The 20,536-nt window shown below is 55.0% G+C and overlaps 1 protein-coding gene across 1 annotated transcript in view; it reads left to right on the top strand.

The window, feature by feature from the left end:
• The window catches only part of TRAPPC9 (trafficking protein particle complex 9), a 329,454-nt gene that overhangs the window by 250,255 nt on the left and 58,663 nt on the right, over nucleotides 1-20,536 (top strand). Inside the window, exons 19-20 of the mRNA XM_006912937.3 lie at nucleotides 220-355; nucleotides 13,496-13,586. Of these exons, the coding sequence (XP_006912999.1) occupies nucleotides 220-355; nucleotides 13,496-13,586 (227 nt within the window). The remainder of the gene's footprint in view (nucleotides 1-219; nucleotides 356-13,495; nucleotides 13,587-20,536) is intronic.

The raw sequence follows: 20,536 nt of genomic DNA, 5'->3' as shown, positions 1-20,536 counted from the left end.
AATCTATGGCCGTCCTCAGTTCTAAACTGTGTGTCGAACCAGCTCTGAAGCCAGTGCTACCCTAGGAGTCTATTATTCCATTTTCTTGGAATGAATCCGCTTTGAATTACGATAATGATTCATTGTACCGTCTCACGCCGGCATGTGCTGATTCTCCAACAGCCAGCAGAAGAAATTGTCCTCCTGATTAATTCTCCGCTGTGTTTCCCCTTCTCTTAGAATGGCGATCCAAGTGGACAAGTTCAACTTTGAGAGTTTCCCAGAATCCCCTGGGGAGAAGGGGCAGCTGGAAGGAGAGCGGCAGGCGGCCCGGAGCCTGGAGATCAACAGCAAGCTGGGCATCCGCTGGGGACTCATATCCTTTTGTGGTGGGCCCCTCTGGGACTTGGTGCACCCCCCTCGGGGTTATGAGGGGACCCCACGGGGTTAGCCATCAAATTTTAGCCACAAGTAGCCCAGCAAAGCCATGGCAAGGAAGTAGGGACCAAGGAGCCTGCATCGCCCTAGCCCCTCACCACCTCCAGGCGCCGCTCGTGAAGGGTTGATTCAGCTGAGAAAGCCGCCTTGGCCTCGGACCATGTATTTCCTGCCGCCAGCCTGGGCATTCGCGTTAGTGACAGGTTTTCAAGGCCACCTCTCAGTGCTGGGCCTGAGGAGTCTCACAGGCTGACAGCCGAATGTGGGGTGCGATTGTCTGGAAAGCCGCAACTGGCGTGCGCGTCTGACCAAGCCACGAAGGGGCCATGTTGGGGACCGGGCGGGTCTCCAGAAGGACTGTTCTGTGAGAGTGTTTGTGAAATAGTGGACCCCGCCCTGGGCTTCGGGTCAGCGCCTGGCTTGTGGCAGACGCTCCGCTGGCGGAGGTGGGGGGCGGCATCCTGGAGAAACCAGGCGCCCGTGTTTATGGACGCGTGTGGTCGGCGGTCTTGACAGAGCGCCTGCTTTGTCCCGGGTATGTCGCGAGGCCCCTGAGCGGCTGAGGGGCAAAGACGAGGCCTCGGTGCAGCCGCGCCGTCTGAGGGTGTGGCTCTGTCATCTGAGAATTAAACGTGCTGCGGGCGCAGGGACTGGATGCTGTGCCAAGCGCCCTGAGGTTCAGAGGAGGAAGCTGCTGTTGGGGGCAGGGGGCAATTAAAGGAGACTTCGGAGGAGGTGACCTTAGAGCAGGCTTTTTAAGGGTGGGTGGACGTTTATCCACGGGGACGACGGGGAATGCCCCAAGACGTCCTGGGATGTGAGAGGGTGGCCGCCCGGAGAGCGACCCCTTGCAGGGGCAGCGCCGACGTGGTTGTCTGTTCATCTTATCGCACGCCGATTCTGTCGGCATGGGATGCTCACAGCTTGTGCAGTCTCAGATCGTCCTAGACTGTCTCTCTGGAAAGACCTCAGTCTGTGGGCGACATAGGTTCCAGGAGCTGTGGCAAGTTTCTTTATGCAAACTAAAGTGGAATTGGGGCAGGTAGACCTCTCTCCAAAAAGCTCGTGACGAAATAAGCACGTTACTCGTAGACGGGAGGCCTTGAGAAGGGGCGCTCTCAGCAGAATGCCTGGGGACTCGGGGGACCACCCCCGTACGTCGTGGAGTTAAGGCGCTCATCTTTTGTACAGAGAGGACTCTGTGAAAAGGTCGGGGTGAGTGGACTCGTCCTGCTCTTAGCTCCACCAGAGCTCAGCACAGAGTCAGGGTCCAGTCGGTCCTCGCCGGCCGAATAAGCAGAGTGACAAGCGCGGTGAAGCTGGCGTGCTCATGGCTTGCCGGGCCTGCTGCCTCCGCCGTCTGATTGACGCCTTCCACGTCTCTGATTCGGCACTGCTGTTCCATCGAGGAAACGGAATCTCAGAGGTGAACTGACTGACTGCGAGTCCAGCCAGGAAGTGGTGGAGCCGGGGACCAGCCCAGGTGGGATTGCCGGCACAGGGCCCACAGCCAGTCCCCGTCCCCAAGGGAGAGGGTTATGAAAACGATCCGGTCTCTACGGGCTCGACCAGAGGAGGCTGTTAGCTCTCACGTGCTGGCATCTAAGTGATGCGGGAGCCGGCGAGGACTTGGATCTTTTTGGTGGGACTCAGGTCGTTCAGGCTCCATGACCTCCGGGCGTGGAAGTCCCCGAGCGAGGCAGAGGACACCTGCACCTGGGTCTTGCAGCTTCGGCTTCACGCAGGGGACTCTGTGCCACGCCAGAAGTCCTGGCTGGGTCTGATTCAGCCCCAGCTCACTGTCACGCAGCATCCGGTGGGGGAAGGGGCAGTGCGCTTGGGGGTGCCAGAAGGGAAGGATTCATCCACCTGAGTGGTCTCACTGTGGCTCAGGGAAAAGTGGGGAGCCTGGGAATGGGAGCCCATATTCTACAGGATTAAGCCTCACTAGGTGCCAGGGCACATGGCAGCTTGTCCTGGTGCTCCACCTCCACTTCCCGGGTGCTGCCCTGGGCTGGCCCAAGTCACCCATGTCGCTCAGCAACTCCCAGGGCGTTTCGTCATCCTGTCTCGTGGATGAAAACTGCCTGTCAAGTCACGTGTACAAAGCAGGAGCTGGCACTCGAAGCCCGTTAGCCCGCCTCCAGGCCCCAGGGCCCTGCCAGCGTGTGCCGCCTTCCACGGGGTCCTGCTGCCCATCAGAACAGTCAGAAAGAACCAGAAATGCCTTTGAGCTTCTCTCCTTTCAGTTTGACTCAAGTAAGACGTTGACTTCCCTATTTTCTGTACTCACCTAATAATCCAGACGACTGGCATTTACTGAATAACTGCCACGTGCCAGGCACATCCGTCTCCTAGATTTACGAGCGACCGCCCCGATCGGCGAATTCAGCGGAAGAGTGAACGTGAGGACATTCTCTCTCGCCCGCATCTGGTACTGACATCTGGCCCGGGCTGACGTGCAGGCCCCTGCTATTGTAAACCTGAATTCGGGCAGATGGGAAGACCACAGATTTCATTGGCTAGTTATTCCATTATGCATTTCAGTAGCATTTTCTCAATATTTAGACATTATGGAAAACTTGAGCCTAATTTGACACCTATTCCTAGTAATGAAAACGGTCCCTGTGTAGCGCGTGAAGCTGGATAGTCATGTTTCAGGGGGAATTGTGGCTCTTGAGTAGATCCACGCACACCTGTCTTCGTCATACCCGGTCCTCGCCCGGCTAGTGAGGGATACGTTGTGTTGCCCCCGTGTGCTGGGCCCTGGGGAGGCCCCGGCTGAGGGCAGGGCAGATACAGAGATGGACACGTATGGGGCAGCTGGGAGGGCTGAGGTGGGAGCCTGCCCATGGGAGGGCTGCCACCTTCCAGAGCCTGCAGAACAGCAGGGACCTAAGTCTGTCCCTGTGACTGGTACACAGTGTGCAGACTGGAGAGGCCAGCAGGACTCAGGGGCCTCAGTGCCACTGAGGAGTCGAGCTGGCCGGCCTACCTTCCCGCCTTGCTTCCCCTCCCCCCACCCCGTAAAGAGTAAGCTCAGTGACTGCCGCCTCCTGTCCTACCTCAGCCGGTTCCTTTCACCTCCCAGGCTCTCCGGCCTTGGGGACCCAGTGCACCCTCCCAGTACATCCCTGCTGGTGCAGCCACTCCCTGCTTCCAGGTCCCTCCTGTCACATGCCCTCACCTCTGCTCTGTGGAAGAGGCGGGGCAGGCTTTATTACACGGAGCCCGGGACCAGAGAGATGACAGTGAAGACACTTAAGGTCACGCCCCTGGTAACTGGCCAAGAGCTGGCTCACCCCAAGCCTTGCGACTGGTCCCATGGGTCTCCGCGCTGTGCTGCATAGGCTGCCGGGGAGGTCGGGAGCCCACCACGGGGACAAGGTGACCTTCAAGCAGGGGGCAGAGGGCAGTGGGCCATCGGAGGTGGAGCACCAGGGACCGAACGGCACTTTGTCCCCGAAGCTGCGTGGGTCTGAGGTGGAATTTCCACTCTGGCCCCGGCCCAGCCGGATGCGCTAATGCATTCGAAGCTGCCTTTTCCTTTAAATTCCAGGAACCTGTCCCTTCTTTGAAACCCTGTTGACCAGTTTTGTCATCACGCCAGTGAGAAAGCACCTGTCGCACAGCTCCCGTGCGGCTGTTCCTTGGCGCGTCACATTTGCTGCAAGAGGCCAAGGAGGGAACGCTCCGGTCAGCGGGACCCTAGACTCCACAGGTGACCCTGGTGGTCGCCCTCCTGCCATTACACCCCCACCCCCGCCTTGGTTACTGCCTTGTCACCTGCCAGGTACCAAGCAGGATAGTAGCATTTTTCTTAAACCAAACCTGCAAAACAGGTATTGCTTACTTCTTTTTAAAAAATAAGTGAATTTTGGAAGTAACTCACCTGAGATTGCACGGCTGGCAGGACAGCCAGGACCCCAAAACTGTGCTGTTTTCCTGTTGACTAGCGGCGGGGTCACCTGTGAGGATGTCATAGCTCCTGAGCCTGGGAGGTGTCAGCAGTGTGAGCCCCCTTTCCTACCAGGAGGCCTCGTGCTGCTCCGGTGACCTGGCCTCAGCTGTGCAGAGAAGATGGTGGCCAGGTGTCACCTGGGGCCGTCTACCGTGTCCTCTCTTCTGCCTCCAGTGGGACCTGCCAAAAGGGCCAGGGTTGTAGTTCTGAGCATCCCCTGGGGTGGTAGGTTTGGGGATGTTTGGGACATGACTGCGTCTGTTTTCACTTCCCCTCTATAGTTCAGGAAAGGGGAAGTGAGTGTCAGCGTTTGACCAGGGCCTCTACGGATGACCTCACGCGTCCACTCTCCCAAGCCCACTCGGTGCTCACCTCTAGTTAGAGCAGTTACGGAGCACGAGCCCTTTCCCTGAGGACTGGTCTCACTTGCCTTGAGGTCAGATGACATCGTCCACTCAGCAGCTATCTGTTGGTGACCTGCTGGGAGCTGTGGGGAGTGCTGAGTAGAACCAGTTGTGGACCGGGCCTGGCAGAGTGTGATCTCGTTCTCTGGGCCCAGCGCTGTTGTTAAAACCACGTGGCGCATGGACGTCCGCGTCTCATTGACGCGGGAGCCCAGGGTGCCGGCTCGGCTGCAGTTTGCTGAGCGCTGAGAGGCACGAGAGGCACCAGTGAGATTTGTCCTAAATGAAGCCTGCTCGCTTCCCCGGGGCAGCCCTGCTCGGACGACTCGTGTGGGAGCAGGTGCGGGACCAGCTTGGAGCAGGCTTGGTATTGTCTCACCGTCTCATTTTCCTTGTTTTTATTGCGAATCTCCCTTCAGACAGCGTTTCAGGTGTTGCTGACATAGCAGAATCCGAGCCCATGTGAGACTCGTGACCAGAACTGGGTGCACAGTTCAGCTGATCCCACAAAGGCCATGGACCTGGACCATCTGGGCAGCATCTCTGCCAGGTGGTCTGATAAGCACGCGCATCTCCCGCTCTGTCCAGAGACCGTTCGTAGCCATCTGGCTGTGTTGAGGGCGAGGCCGGGGCTCACGGAGCCCAACTGCAAAGCGCTTTAGATGCCTCAGAATTGATGTCCCACGGTGGGGGGTGGACTGTCTCTGCGGGGTGCTGAGTTCTGGGGACGGAAGTAATGGAGCAATGTGGCTTTTCCCTCCGGGCGCAGGGTCCTGCTTTCCAGAGGGACTACCCGTGTCCCGGGCTGTGTGTCATCAAGTGGGGTCCGTGTTCGGCCTCGCAGACACACATCACCCTCTGTGAACCCAGGAAGCTCAACACGGCTACGACATTTGTCCTCACTTTTTGTCTGTGGTTTCACAGGCATGACCCAAGGCCGTAGGCCCGGTGCCCGCAGCTCGGTTGATCGGGGCGGGACAGCCAGCTCGGAGCACAGCCAGGCCTGGCGTCTGTTTCTGAGGCCGCTGTCTTTCCAGCAAGGAGAACCTGCCCGCTCCCGGGCCCTCCCCCTAGAAGTCAGGCAGAGAGGAAGCTATCTGCGCTGGGTCGCCCACGCTCGCCCTTTACTCTCTGACTGGCTTCTAGCTTGTTCTCAAAGGTGCTTCTTAGTGGAGCTCTGTCCTCTCACGCCGTGAAAAATATCAGAGACCTTTAGCCAAGACTCCTTGAAAATACGGTACGCTATGTTCTTCTAATAGTCATGTTGGAAGAAACAGTTTTGTCTAAATGGGTTTTAATACAAACAGCTCCTGTCATCAGTACAGCTGATTCCTTGATCATCTCAAGTAAATGCAGAATCGCGTTTTGTATCTGCCTTTAGGGAACTTAGCTTTTATGGCTGGTGGCAGTCACCTGGTTCAGAGGCCTCTAGTCTCTCAGTGGAGACGCTTTGATGGCTGAAGGGAAGTGTTGCACCTTCGACGCCGTAAAGTCACCCTGGCCGTTGGGCCATCGGTGGGCGGGGAAATAAGGTGGGAGGCACACAGATTCGATTGCTGTCTCCCCAGAACCAAATATGGTAGTCATAAAATTACTTTGAGAGGAGTCAGGGTTTGGCACGCAGAACATGCAGTTCAGATTTGGCTGGTCTATGGGAGTCGGGGAGGATTTCCCCAGCCAGCAAGCTCTGGTTCAAATCTGTGTTGGGGGGTGTGTGTGATGTGTGGTGTGCGTGTGAGCATTGGTTCGTGTTGGGCTTGTGTGCATTTTGTGTACTTTTGGTGTGACAGTGCTTGTGAACATGTGTATCTTATATAATAGAATCATAAAATTGCAGAGCTTAAATAACAGCTAACACGCCTGTGGTATTTACCAGATGCCAGGCACTGTTCTGAGTGATTTATATAGATTTACTCACTCAGTTTTTACAAAATCCCACAAAGTACATTTGGATCCACACTCCACAGATGGGGAAACTGAGGCCCAGTGAGATTAACTACCTCATTTCAGGCCACCCAGCTTGTCAGTGGCAGAGCTGGGATTTGCATCCAGCCGCTTGGCCTCTGAGTCAGTGCCCTCGGCTCCATGCCACGAACAGCAGAAGAGCCTCTGGTCCCTGCCAGCCCTCTGAATTCTTCCCGTGTTGCAGACGGAACCTGAAGCGCGGGCACCTCGCCTCCGGCACGCCGCCGGCAGGTGCCGCCCCCTGCAGCGCGCTCTGCGTTCCCCCCTGCCGTCCGTCCTGACCGGACCCGCAGGGCTGAGCCACTTGCAGACTCTTCCCTGGGCAGCTCGTCACGCTGCCTGGCATTTTCTGTCCAGTTGGGTCTCTCACACCAGGGAGCTGACAGGAGATGCTGGCGCCCCCCCTGGGATGAGAAAATCAGCATCAACATCCTCAAAGTTCATGAAGCAAATTGAAAAACAAAGTCACGGGAAAGAGGCTCATTAATCACTTAAAGCATCTTTCCATTAGTGTAATTTCTGTTTATGACAATTTGCTAATTTATTTGCACTGGAGTGGGGCTGGGCTAAGTTCCCGCACCTGTAGTCACTCCAGAGCTGGCGCGTGGGCACAGACAGCCTAGCCTGTCTTCTGGCGGTGAGGCGGGGGGGGCCGAGGTGAAGCCCCCGGCGCCCACTCCAGGGCACTCACCTAGAAGCCGCGGTGGAGGTGCCTGCGTCAGCTGCCCTCCTGGGACCGGCTTCCGGCTTCGCTCAGCAGACCGCGTGTAGCAGCCAGGCGTTGAGACCACGGCGCTGCTCTCCTGTGAGAGGTGAGGCCGGCAGCTCAGGCCTGCAGGCTCAGAGGAGCCTGGCCACTCGCTGGGCCACCCGGTCCCCAGGGGGAGAGCTGATCGAACGATCGTTTTTTTCTAAAATACCAGACCAGGTCACATAAATACACACGCGATATCGCAAGCTGCCCTGGTTTCAGACGCCCTTACACCGCGGTGCACTTCCAAATGCTTCACTGCTCACGGCCAGTGAAAATGAGAGGAAGGTGTTTATGAACCTTCCACATTTTCCTTGCATCCGGCTGTTTCTCAGATTCGGAAGCAAACGTTCACGGTTCCCGGGACACATCGAAGATTAACTGAGACAGTGTGCGTGAGAACATTTGTAAACAAAAAGGTTCTGCTCAAATACTGATTCGTTAATTAAATTGAATTAATAATGATGGGTGACTAATAAGGTCTAATCCTCCCACAATAGACTGGGCTTCTTAAAAGTAGGAAGGATCTCATCTCGGTTGGTCTTTTCATCCCTAGCACCTTCCACGGCGTACGTAGTAGGTATTGATAAGTACTTTGGTGTGTGGATTAAGGCCGGAGCATGCGGGGGCACGTGCACACCTACGTGGCGAGTGCAGGGCAGGTGTGCTAACAGGTATAGCGCTCTCGGCCGGCAGGAAGGGCTTGGGGTGCATCAGATAGGACATCCCACAGAAGGTGAAGTTTAAGCTCCAGAGATGGGTCAGTGGTCACCAGAATGACAAGGCCGCAGAGGGCTCCAGGCAGGTCTCAGTCATGGCAATAAACGTCTGGAGCCTGGGGTGGCCGGTGCTACTGTGGGAGTTGGGCAAGGAGTCCCAGAGCCGAGGGACGGCTTGCCCGATGTCGAGCTGGCGCTCACCGCTGGCCAGACTGGGGCTGTCCTCGTGCAGGTGGCAGAACCTCCCCCCTTTTCCAGAAGGGGACGCCGCTTCCACGTGCCATGCAGTCCTGGCCCTGAGCACCGGTGTTAGAAACTGCCTGCGGGAGTTTCTCCTCTGTAGGGACAAACCCATGCCCCTCATGGAATGATAGCAGTACTGCTGAACAGGTGTGACCCCAAAACCTCATGGGTTACCTCACAGGAGGAATAGTGAGCTATTTAGGGACCAAGGGACTCTTGCCCTCTGCGAGGTGCCCTCTGAGGTCCCACGGCACCCCAAGGGTTTCATCTTTTAGAGGTGCTTTGAAGGCGAGACCCTGCCCCAGTCCATCTGCTGTGCTGCGGAGTGAGGACCAGCCTCCCTGGCAGCGCGTGGCACATGGGGAGGAAGTCGGGACAGGGGACGGAGCTGCGCTGGGGCCCAGACAGCTGCCTCTGAGCCCCCGTGCCCGTCTGTCCTGGTGTGGGGAGAGTTATTTCACGTCCCCGAGGCTTTCTCAGCCCGAAATTACCGCAAGGACTCTAAGAGGTGGTCCCTGGGTGACCGACAGACGCTCAGCGGTAAGCAGGAGGCGTTTATTGAGCACCTACCATGTGCCAGGCACAGTACCCATGACCGAGGACGCCTTTCCTCACCCCCACCCCCGGCCTCTGAACTCTTTCATCATCAGTTTGTGGAAAATTAGCAGCTAAGCAGTTCAGAGGGCAGGGATGCCTGCTCGCTGGCCTTGCTGTCTCTGAGCAGTGGATGGTGGAGGACGTTTAACCTGAGTGAGGCCAGCCATGGACCCTGGGTCTCCTGACTCACCACCTCTGAGGGTTTACGACAGGCAGGAAGCATGAGTGATTTGTAGTGACTCCAGGCGACTCGGCCGTGTCTTGAGGCAGAAGGGACAAGCATGGAGAGCGCTGTGAAAGCAGTGTGGGGTTTCCTGTGAGGGAGTTCGAAACTGCCTGCGGGAGGCTCCAGAGACAGGGCGTGAGCTGGGCTAAACTTGCTTCTGCTTCAGGTGCACAGGGATTGTCAGTCATGCGTGTGTGTGGTCCAGGAGACTTGCAAAGCTTGCGTTGGCACCAACAGTGATTCCACAGTCCTGCAGTGTCACCGTCCCTGCTCTTCCAGAGGACAGTTGCACGTCTTGGAGACAGGAGCCTATGATTTAATTGGAAACGTAATTGCCGTGTCCCAGGTGACGAGTAAAGGCTTCAGGGGAGGAGGTTCTTCAGCACCATGGAGAGCTCCCAGCAGGCTTTCCTCTGGGCTGGAGGGAGGAGCTAGCTGGCCAGGCTTGCTCCAGGCTGGGCGTCCATGCTGACTCCACTGGTGGTGGCCGTGGAGACCATCCGGATCCCGGCCCTGTGCACAAAAGGATCCTTGTTTGTCAGCGGGGACTCATGGGTCCTGGCTTCCAGGTTTACTGTGAGGAGTCGATACTATGTTTACAGTGAAGTATCTGAAAGTGGGGACAGCACATGTGCTCCAGGGTCACACAGCCTTGATCCTGCCACTTCCTGGTGAGCTGTGTTGTCAGCTTCTCATTCTCTGCATGGACCTGAATTAAATAAAAAAAAAAATCTTTAAAATCAAATTAACAGTCCCTACTTTATACCCACCAGGTTCTCAAGTCTTAATTTGAAAATAGTATGAAATTGAGAAGACAAGTGTTAAACACCTGCCATGGGGCCCCTCTCGTGGGAGGCCGTTTAGAACGTACCTTCTACTAGAAATAACGACAGCAATTATCGCCGTCGCCATCATTATTTATTGACCTCTTGCCTCAAATGCCAGTGTCTGTGTATTTAGGAAACAGTGGCCACTGCCACCTCTGCCATCGTTACTGTAATATCGTAATCTTGGATGTAATCGTGGCTGGTTAAGCAGCTGCACGACTGACCGGTCAGCCAGCTCTGCATTCATGTGTCCACTCTTTTGGTGGCTTATGGGGCTGAAAGGGAGGAAGGGGACGTGCTTGCAGGTCATTAGCTTTATTAGCTCAGCTGTATAATTTTATGGCTCATAACTGAAAGCACATTAATACAGAAATGTGCTGTTGGAATGGTTTGCAAAGCCCGGTGCCATCGGCAGCTTTGTGGTGACTCGCTGACTCGCTCCTGTCACCAGCCGTTTCAGAGCTCCGCGTCTCGGCCCTGCACCGCGGTGTGATCTGCCTTCAAAGCTCGCGTGATCGTTTTAATAAAAAGGGGTAAGATGCCACATGCTGAAGTCTTGATGTCATGCAAGTGAAAATCACCCCTGGAGGGAATCGGGAAAGAAAACAGAAAGAAAGACACCCAAAAGCGTGCATCTTAAACCCAAATCTGTCAGCGGTCTGCGTGCCAGGTCTGAGTGGGGGGACCTGAATGGACTTCGTCAGCCCCACCCTTGAGCTCAGCCGTGTTTACACATCCCAGGGCTGCAGTGGCTCATAGCCTCCGCTTCATTCGTGTGTCATTAGGAGAACTTTATATTTACTTCTCCTAAAATAACTTTTATTTTATTTTAAATAGGCAAAATGTACACACAGTTCAAAAAGGTTTTTAGACGGATGCTCCTACCTGCTCAAATACCCCGTTTTATTTGTTCCTTGCTCATATTTCAGAAGTTCTTTCTGAGACCGGAAGTGAACACAGGCACAGTCTCACCTTTTTTTAAACACAGATGCCTCTTGCTTTGTTCGCTTAATAGCACGCGTCTCGGGAAGCCGCGTGTCGCTGCATAGCGAGCGTCCTGTCTCCCGCCCAGTGGCAGAGCGCGTGCACCTGCATTCCCACAGCTTCGCCCTTGTGCAGGTTTTCAGGCTCTTGGATCTTTGCCAATCTGGAGGACGTGTGTTCTTGAGCAAGTCACCTCTCCCTTCCAGAGCTGTCATGCTGCAGGAAGGAGCTTGGACACAGAGTTGAAAGGAGCCCCAGGAAATTTCTGCTTTGAGTGACGAGGACCACGCTACTCAGTCCCCTGCTTCTGGCTTCTCACGTGCACACCGTGGACTCTGCCTGTCCCGCTCGGATGAAAGGAGCATGGAAGTCACGTGCCACAGAGCCTGCCGCCTGTCAGGAAATGTCCCCGTCTTTTTTTCTGGGGCCAGCTTCGTGTCCACGAGTCCGCGACTTCGAATTCCCTCGGGGGCAGTTCTTTCACAGAGAGTCGTGTCACTGAGAGTGAGTTTCTCTGAGTCGGGGGGTTGTTGTTGGAGCCAAGCCGAGCCCAAACCAAGAGAAGGGGAGCGGGTGCTTTTGCTGGCACTCTCCTTGCAACGCTGATTATAGTGAGCCCCAGGTGCCTTACGAGATGTCTTCTCTGTGAGAAGGGAAGTAGCTCTGTCACGTGACCGTAAAGGAGGCAAAAGGAGATGGCCTCGCCTCTCCACCGCAGGGCAAGTCCCTGGGCTCTGGTCCTTCATCACTGCACAGGGGGTGGTGCTGGGGGCAGGGCTGCAGGGGGACGCTGAACCGAGGCAGGTCGGGAGGGTGGGCGGTAGGCCCGGGACACGGATTCAGCAGACGTGACTGCTCCCAGGAAGGGTGCCACTCCCCAACCATCACCAAGCCATGTGCGCAGCGGCCTGTGGTCTCACCAGGGGCTACACTGACCCGCCCCTGGGCCACACCCCTTGGGAGAGGGACGACCCCTCGCCCTGCTCCCCGGGGGTCTTGTTGGTTCAGGGACCGGAGAATCAGCATTTGCAGGAGCCCTCCCCTGCTAGAAACCGTCCCAAACGAGAATCCACAGCCCGAAACCGCTAAGCACTCCCAGCAAGGATGCGTCCTCGTGTTTCCCCTGGTGGTGTCACAGCATGCAGTGCGGTGCGGCTGACTGAGCGACAGCAGAGGTGGACCAGCCCCGTGGTGGCCGTGGTCGGGCATGTGGATGCAGAGGAGCCCCTGGAACTGGCCAGCGTCCCCTGGGAGTGGGCGTGCCTCCATCCATGCCCCCGAGCAGGGAGGCGGGCTCTGTCCAGTGAGGAGATCCGGGTCTACTCCCCCTCAGCCCCATGTGACACTGAGCGACCGGGCCAGGCTAGTGTCCATTCTGTCACTCACAGTTTCTGACCTTTCCGAGGCTGTTTCCTCACGTCCTGAACACTAGTAGCCACGTGTGCCCGGAGTGTGCTGAGGGCTTCATCACTTATGCTGACGCCAGAGTAATCCCGTCAGGAGTCACGGCTGTCCCCGTTCTAGCCATGAGCCTGTGGGCGACCCGCACCGGTGACCGTCAGCTATTGACGAAAACCACCCATTCACTCTCGCCTACCGTCATGGGAACGTGGGGATGTGCGTGCGCTCGCTCGTTAAATGTCGTCACCATCAGTAGCTGTGTGAGACACTGGAACTTGAGGTAGACCGTGGGCTCGAGTCGGCCGGGCAGAAGGGGAGGAAGAGTGCGTTCTGGAAGGAAGGGGTTTGCACGGAGCCTGAGCGGAGAGAGAGCGGGGGCGCCGGTCACGTCCCTGCCACCTGCCCTTCTGTAGGAAAAGGAGAGGTTTATGGATCCATTTCTGAGAAGCACATTGGCCGTTTTAACATTAGTGCCTGGGGAGTTCCGTTTTCTGCGTGTCTAAGCCTGATGTTTTCATGCACTGATACGCGCCGAGAGCGGTCTGGCTTCCTCGACGATGAACTCGCGGACGTGAGCCCATCCGTGGTAACGTGTGTGATTCTACCCAGACACGTGGCACGACAGCAGGAAGCCAGCGTGACACCGCAACGTCGAGAAGCGCTTGTGGTCGTGTTGGACAGCGAGCGTGCTCTGCGTGCTTTGTCAGGGAAAACAGCCTTCCGTTTGCCCGATCTCCCCCAGCAAGACTAGTTGTTGGGTTAAAATCCCCCCGGTGGGTTTCCCTTCCTTACAAAACAGTAGCTTGATTTACCTGGGTTGGGGGCGGGGAGGCACTTGAAACGTTTTCCACACACGCAGGTGATGCCTTAGAGGCTGGTTAGACCATCACGAGAAGAGGAGGGCACGTGTCTGCTGTGGGCGGTTTGCTGTCTGAGGGGCCTGCGTAGACACTTCTGGAACCCCTCTTCTCGTCCTATGTTTTCCTTGACCGAGGCTCACCCTTCTTTGAAGCGCACGGGCGAGGCAGGTGTGGAAGGGCTGCTGAGCCAGCCGGTCCTGGAGCAGCTGCAGCTGGCCCCTCTGCAGTGGGGTGAGTACCGCGTGTCAGCGCTCCCCGTGCAAGCACGTGCTCGTCTGTGTGTGCCCACGCCACCACGGGGACCTCGTGGGCAGCGGAGCCCACCTCGCTGCCGTCCTGCACCGTGGCCTGCGACCACGTCCAGGCAGCCGCGTCTTCTGCAGAGGTTTGAGTGCTGGGGAGTAATGGGGGTGCAGCTCCCTCCTGCCTCTGTTCCTCGCATGCAGATGGCTTTGACAGCTTGTCACGTGCTCGGCATGGGAGGGTGCGTGTCGCGAGCTCCTGAGCTCAGCCTGGTGCTCAACGCGAGAGGCTCCGTGACTTGACACTTGGCACGACGTGCTTGGACGTCTGCTTCCCCTGCACCTGGGCACAGACGTTCACCCCAGTCTGTGCCTTTCTGAAGAGCCGTCAACAATATTTTGCTGAGAAGCAAGCTAAATAGGATTTTTGTTGAAGCGAGGGGCTTTATTTTTTATCACGTAATCTATTTTCAGTCCAATAGGAACAGTCAGTTGCCGACACGTCTATATCTTCTTTCTTCACCCAAGAAGTCATGGTAGGTTAGTGTCTGGTCCTTCCACCAGGGAAGGAATAAGCTCGATCTCCCCCTTTGCACACGGGAGACAAGTGAGGGTTATCCCAGGGGCTTGAAGGGGAGCAGACCCTTCCTCCAGCACCCCTGCTCACCGCATAGGGCCTCGGCCCCGCTGGGCTGCCAGGTCCCGCAGGCGGTCGGGGTCCTGTGAGCGACCCTGCTGGCCGCTGTGAGTGGGCCGCACGTCACACCCAGGCGGCTCCCTCTGTGCCCTCCGCCCCGAGCCAGCCTGAGTGGAAGGCAGGCGACGGTGTTTCTGCAGAGGGCGTCACTGCTGGCACCTGTGGGGCCTCCCTCCACCCCGACACCTTTCTAGGTTAGAGTGTCGTGTCTTGTGGTTACCTGGGCATGGCCAGGTACTGTCCAGATGTGGGCGGCTGAGGGCGGTCAAACACCTAGACCCTCCCGCCCCTGGGGCTGGGACAGGCCCTGGGAAACTGGTGCTGTGAAGCAAAATGAAGCCAAACTCATGTCAGCGTGTCGTGCCAGGCGGGAGAAGTAGGGAGCAAACGGTCACAGTGCAGCCATGCCCTGGGTGAGCCCATGGGCACCGGGTCCTTGCAGAGTCGGAGCCGCAGAGGGAGGGGGGCGAGGGGGCCGGAGGGCGCTTTGCCACATTCGCATTGGGTCCTTTCCAGATGGCGGTGGACAGCGTTCGGGTCAGCTGCTGTGGAGACGCGTGTTGCGTGCGCACCAGTGTGTTGTTGGCAGACAGCGCGGGTGTTAATGATGCACCTGGTGAGGACACAGGCGTTTGTGCCGAGGGCCCTGTGGAGGCCGGGGACCGGGGCTCAGGCTGCACTTCGGGTCTCCCGGCGGCACCCCGCCTCGGCCCGGGGCCTGTCCTCGTGGCACAGGCATTCTGCAGAAGCATGTAAGGTTTTCCTGCTCGGCGTCACGACTAACTAAGTACTGTCGTGTCTGGCTGTTCCTGGTGAGCGTCTTCATACACGCATTTTTGTCCGATTTTTCTCACTAGATGGATTTTCTAGTTTGGGAATTCCTAAGTCAAAAGACGTGAACGTTTTTAAGGCTCTTGAGCTGTTTTATCAAATGACTGTGTTCCTCGGTGGTGTCGTGAGCAGTTCCAGAACAGTGCCCACGAGAGAAGGCCACGCATTGTGTCTGCCTCCCTCCCGCCCATGCCGGCCTCCCCAGCCCAGCGTCTCCTTGAGGCGGGGCAGGGGCTCCATCTCTGGCCTCAGCATGTGTCACCTTGCACCCTCCCTGTCTCTTCTGCAGTGGATCTGACGCCTGGGGCCCTGCAGCTCCCCAGAGCCTGTGGAGGGGGTTCAGGTGTCACTGCACAGGCTGCCAGCCCCTGGCAGGCCCTCGCTTACCTGACAGGTGCTTCTCGAGTTCCCAGACATCACCCATTTGGCCTGGCTGACAACAGGCATGTGCAGGCAACTCAAAGACATGCAGCCTCTTATTTAAAAATAACTGTTTTGCAAGTGCGCATCCCCTGCCAGGCGAGGTGCCCGAACTCCAAACGGGCACACAGGGCTCGGCCAGGTTGGTTGTGCCCGGCACTGCCCGGCTGCGGAGTGACAGACTCGGTTCAAACACGCGTTCCTCACGCTGGAGCCGCGCCCTCCCCACGGGATCAGCCCGTGAAGCAGCGTGTCCTCATGGGGGAGGGCTAGGGACAATCAGACGAGCTAGAGAGGAGGGCCCTTTCCCACCAGCCACACAGCCTCTGTGTCAGCTCATTCGTGTGCATTTGTTTTTTACCTTTCGACCCTCTTCCCCCATTTTTCTCTGCCCCCCGTCTGTGCTCTGTATCTACGAGCTTGCGGGTTTTTTGTGTTTGCTTTTGGATTCCACATATGAGTGAGATCATCCGGTATTTATCTTTCTCTGGCTCATTTCACTTAGTGCAGTGCCCCAGGTCCCTCCACGCAAGTCCTCACAGTGGCAAGATTTTGTTCTTCTTTGTGGCTGAGTAACATTCCATCCTGTCTGGGCACCGCGTCTTCTTTATCTGCTCATCCGTCGACGGACACTTAGGCTGTTCCCATGTCTCGGCTGTTAGATGTAACGCTGCAGTGCACACGGGGGCCGCAGATAACCTTTCAAGTTAGCGTTTTCGTTTTCTTTGGATAAATACCCAGAAGGGGGATTGCCGGGTTGTGTGGCAGTTCTATTTCTAATCTCTCGAGGACCCTCCATCCCGTTTTCCGTAGGGGCTGCACCCCACCAACAACCCCACCAACAGTGCACGAGGGTTCCCCTTTCTCCACATCCTCACCTGCACTCGTAATTGCTTGTGTTTTTGATAATAGCTCTTCAGGCAGGTGTGAGGTGATATCTCATCATAGGCTTTGAATTGCATTTCACAGGACGGTAATGATGTTGAGCATCTCTTCATGTACTTGTCGGCCATCTGTATGTCCTCTTTGGAAAACGTCTGTTCAGATCTTCTACGCATTTAAAATTGGGTTGATTTTGCCTGTTTTGCTGTTGAGTTGTATGAGTGCCGTATGGATTTTCGGTATGAGCCCCTTATCAGGTATGCGATTTGCATACACTTCCTCCCACTCCGCACGTGCCTGTTCCTGCTCCTGTTGTCGGCGGTGCCTGTTCCTGTTGTCAGTGGTGCCTGTTCCTGTTGTTGGCGGTGCCCGTTCCTGTTGTCGGCGGTGCCCGTTCCTGTTGTCGGCGGTGCCTGTTCCTGTTGTCGGCGGTGCCTGTTCCTGTTGTTGGTGGTGCCTGTTCCTGTTCCTGTTGTCGGCAGTATCCTTCGCTGCGCAGAGGCTTTTTAGTTTGCCATAGTCCCACGTTTATTTTGCTTTCATTGCCTTCGCTTTTGATGTCAGATTTTAAAAAATCATCTCCAAAACCTGTGTCAAGGAGCTTATCCTGTTTTCTTCTGGGAGTTTCATGGTTTCCGGTCTTTACACTCAAGTCTAATTCATTTTGAGTTGTTGTGTTTTTTTAGGTTTTTTGTTTTTTTTTTTTATGGTGAGAGATAGTAGTCAGGTTTCATTCTTTTGCATGTGGCTGTTCATTTTTCCTAACACCGTTTACTGAAGAGACCATCCTTTCCTCATTGTGTGCTCTTGGCTCCTGTGTCATAAACTCATTGACCATATATGTGTGGGTTTATTTCCAGGCTCTCGATTTTGTTCCACTGATCCATGTGTCTGTTTTTATGCCAATACCATACTGTTTTAATTACTATAGCTCTGTAATTTTGAAATCAGGGAGTGCGAGACCTCCAGCTTTGTTCTTCTTTCTCGAGATTGCCTTGGCTATTTGGGGTCTTTTGTGGTTCTATACACATTTTAGAATTATTTGTTCTATTTTTGTGAGAGATGCCATTGGAATGTTGATAGAGATTGTGTTGAATCTATAGATTGCTTTGGATGGTATGTATTTTTTTTTAAAGCGGTATTGATTCTTTCAATACATGAGCACAGAATACCTTTCCATTTATTTGTGTCGTCTTCAATTTCTTTCATTAATGTAGTTTTCAATATACAGGTCCTTCACCTTGGTTAAATTTATTTCTAGATATCTTATTCTTTTTGATGCAATTGTGAAAGGTTTGTTTTCTTAATTTCTCTGATAGTTCATTATTAGTATAGATAAATGCAACAGATTTTTGTGTATTGATTTTCTATCCTGTGACTTTATGAATTTGCGTATTCTAACAGTTTTTTTTTTTATGGAATCTTTAGGGTTTTCTATATATAAAATCATGGTATCTGCAAATAGTGACAGTTTTACTTCTTCCTTTCCAATTTGGATGCCTTTTATTTCTTGCCTAATAGCTCTGGCTAGGACTTCCGGTATTACATAGAGTAACAATGGCAGGCGGGGGCATCTTTGTCTTCTTCCTGAGCTTAGAGGAGAAGCTCTCAGTTTTTCACGATTGAGTATGATGTTCACTGTGGGCTTGTTATATATGGCCTTTATTGTACTGAGGTACATTCCCTCTATACACTCTTTATTGAGAGTTTTTATCATCAATGGATATTGAATTTTGTCAGATGCTTTTTCCGCATGTTGAGATGATCATCTGACTTTCTGTCTTTCATTTTGTTAAGTGGTGCATCACGTTGACTGATTCGCAGATGTCGAACCATCTTTGCATCCCCGAATAGACCCCACTCGATTGTAGGTTTTGAACGATCCTTTTAATGTATTGCTAAATTCCGTTTACTAATATTTCATTGAGGATTTTTGCATCTATGTTCATCAGGGACATTGGCCTGGAAGTTTGTTTTTTCCTCGTGTCCTTGTCTGGTTTTGGTGTCAGGGTAATGCTGGCCTCACAGGATGAGTTTGGAAGAGTTACTTCTTCTTCTGGCTTTTGGAAGAGTTCGAGAAGGATGGGATTAATTCTTCTTTGAATTTTGGTAGAATTCACCCGCGAAGCCATCTGGTTCTGGACTTCTGTCATTGGGAGGTTTTGGATTACTGATTCCGTCTCTTTACTGGCGATCGGTCTGTTTTCGAAGTCTTCGTGCTGTCCCCCAATTTAAATTTTGTTCATAGAGGGGATCATACTCCGTTTGTACTTTTGTCTTCTTTTTCCTATTTGGAAAAACAAACATTTCTATGTTATTAACATGTCTTACGCATGCCATGAGGGCCTCACCATATTGCATCAGACGGATGCGAGGGAATGTAATCCTTGATCTGTCGCTTGATGTCTCAGTTGCTTTGTTGAGATGTTCACTGTTACGTAGGTTACATATTAGCGGCTTGTACATAGAGCTTTCTCTGTGTTTTGGGGTCATTCCCACAGCAAGGATTCCCTGAAGTTGTTAGTATTTTATGGGATGGAGGCAGAGAGCAAAGCCGCCAGTGTTTATGGTGTGGCGATGATGGTTTCACGTGGCACTGGGCACAGCTTTGGTTTGAAGCCGTCACGTTTGCTGAGCGTCAGTTTCTCATTGTAAGTTGGAGAAGTCAAGGACACGGCACCGTCAGTGGAGGTTCGAAGAGATGCCCATCATCCCCGCGAGAGTCTGATTCTTGCTCCTCTCGGATGGGGGCCCGGGGTGGCGGGGGGCTGCTGGGGTCATCGTGGAGAGGATGAAGCAGAGATTCTGGACGTGGATCCAGGGCTGTGTGTGTGCCTTCTGAAGGCAGGGCAGGACAGGGGACCAGACAGCTGTGGCAGGGCTGGGGTGGGGCACGGGACAGGTGCAGGGCAGGACCCCGGGCCATGGGACTGGACCGTGCCAGGTGCCTCCTGGCTCAGTGCTGCAGACCAGGGGAGGCTGGACCTAGGGGGAAGATGAGGCGGGTGGGTGGTGTGCGGAGCCCAGTGTGCTGTCTGACAGTCTTTTTAGAGGGCTGTTTCCAGTTGTTTCCATGGATACCGGGTCATGGTGACTAATGGGGCTAAGCCGTCTGCCACACCGATTTGAATGTCCCACCAATGCGCCGTCCCCTACCTTCCTCTTGACAGCTCAGACATGGCAGCGATTGGTCTGTGCTGCCTGTCATTGACGCCCAGTGAATACAAATCAGGGTTTAGCTGCATTTTGGAGTGGATATTTCCCGTACACATTCTCCAAATAACCATCAGGCAAATCCCACCCACGAGCCTGAGTCTGTCGTGCAGGTGGCACTCGTAGGCACGAGGGAGTCAGTGGCCCTGTGATGACACGTGAGACACCCCACCGCCCTGCTCCAGACAGGGGGACATGCTCTCACTTTGGGAGAGTACGACATGGTGACCAAACCCTCTGCATGGCGTGTCCAACCCGCACAGGTCTGTGAGGTCATTACTCCCCTCCCTTTTATTTTTAATAAATTAGGAAATAGATTTGAGGGTTTACGTTACCTAAGGTTGCACGGAGTACGTAGGTTCTTCGGTGATGGAGGTACCCATTTGTTCAGTAAATACCTATCTGTCGACTGTCTATTCTGCACCAGGTACTGTCCTAGGTGCTGGGGACCCAAATATAAGTTAAACTTGACCCCTGCCTTTAAGACAGTCCCAGTCTGATGCGGGCGGAGGACCCAGGTCAGTCCGCAGACCCTCCGCACGTGGCCCGGGGTGCACTGGGTGGGAGCTCGTGCAGGTGTCGTGGAAGCAGAGGCGAGAGGCAGCAGGGGGGCCACCTTCTGCGGCCCCCTTGGCGAAGGAGTCAGCTGTGCACGCGGGCCTCCCTGGGGGGCGCGGTGGACCCCCCGTGTCTCACCGCTGCTCCTCTGCCTCAGTGGCCCTGTCTGCATTTGGCCTCGCGCTCGGGAGTCTGGATCCAGGAGCAGCAGGCTGCCAGTGTCCTGGGCTGCTGAGGACAGTGTCCCGGTCCTACTGGGGCTCTGCAGGGGGGTGTCCCCACCCCTGCAAAGGGTCCTTTCCTCAAACCGTGTAACGGGGGGGCCTGGTGGGGGCGGG

The sequence above is a fragment of the Pteropus alecto genome, unplaced genomic scaffold (genome assembly GCF_000325575.1).
Source record: "Pteropus alecto unplaced genomic scaffold, ASM32557v1 scaffold105, whole genome shotgun sequence".
Classification (NCBI taxonomy): domain Eukaryota; kingdom Metazoa; phylum Chordata; class Mammalia; order Chiroptera; family Pteropodidae; genus Pteropus; species Pteropus alecto.
The sequence above is the reverse complement of the archived record's forward strand: the minus strand, read 5'-3'. Positions and strand labels throughout refer to the sequence as shown.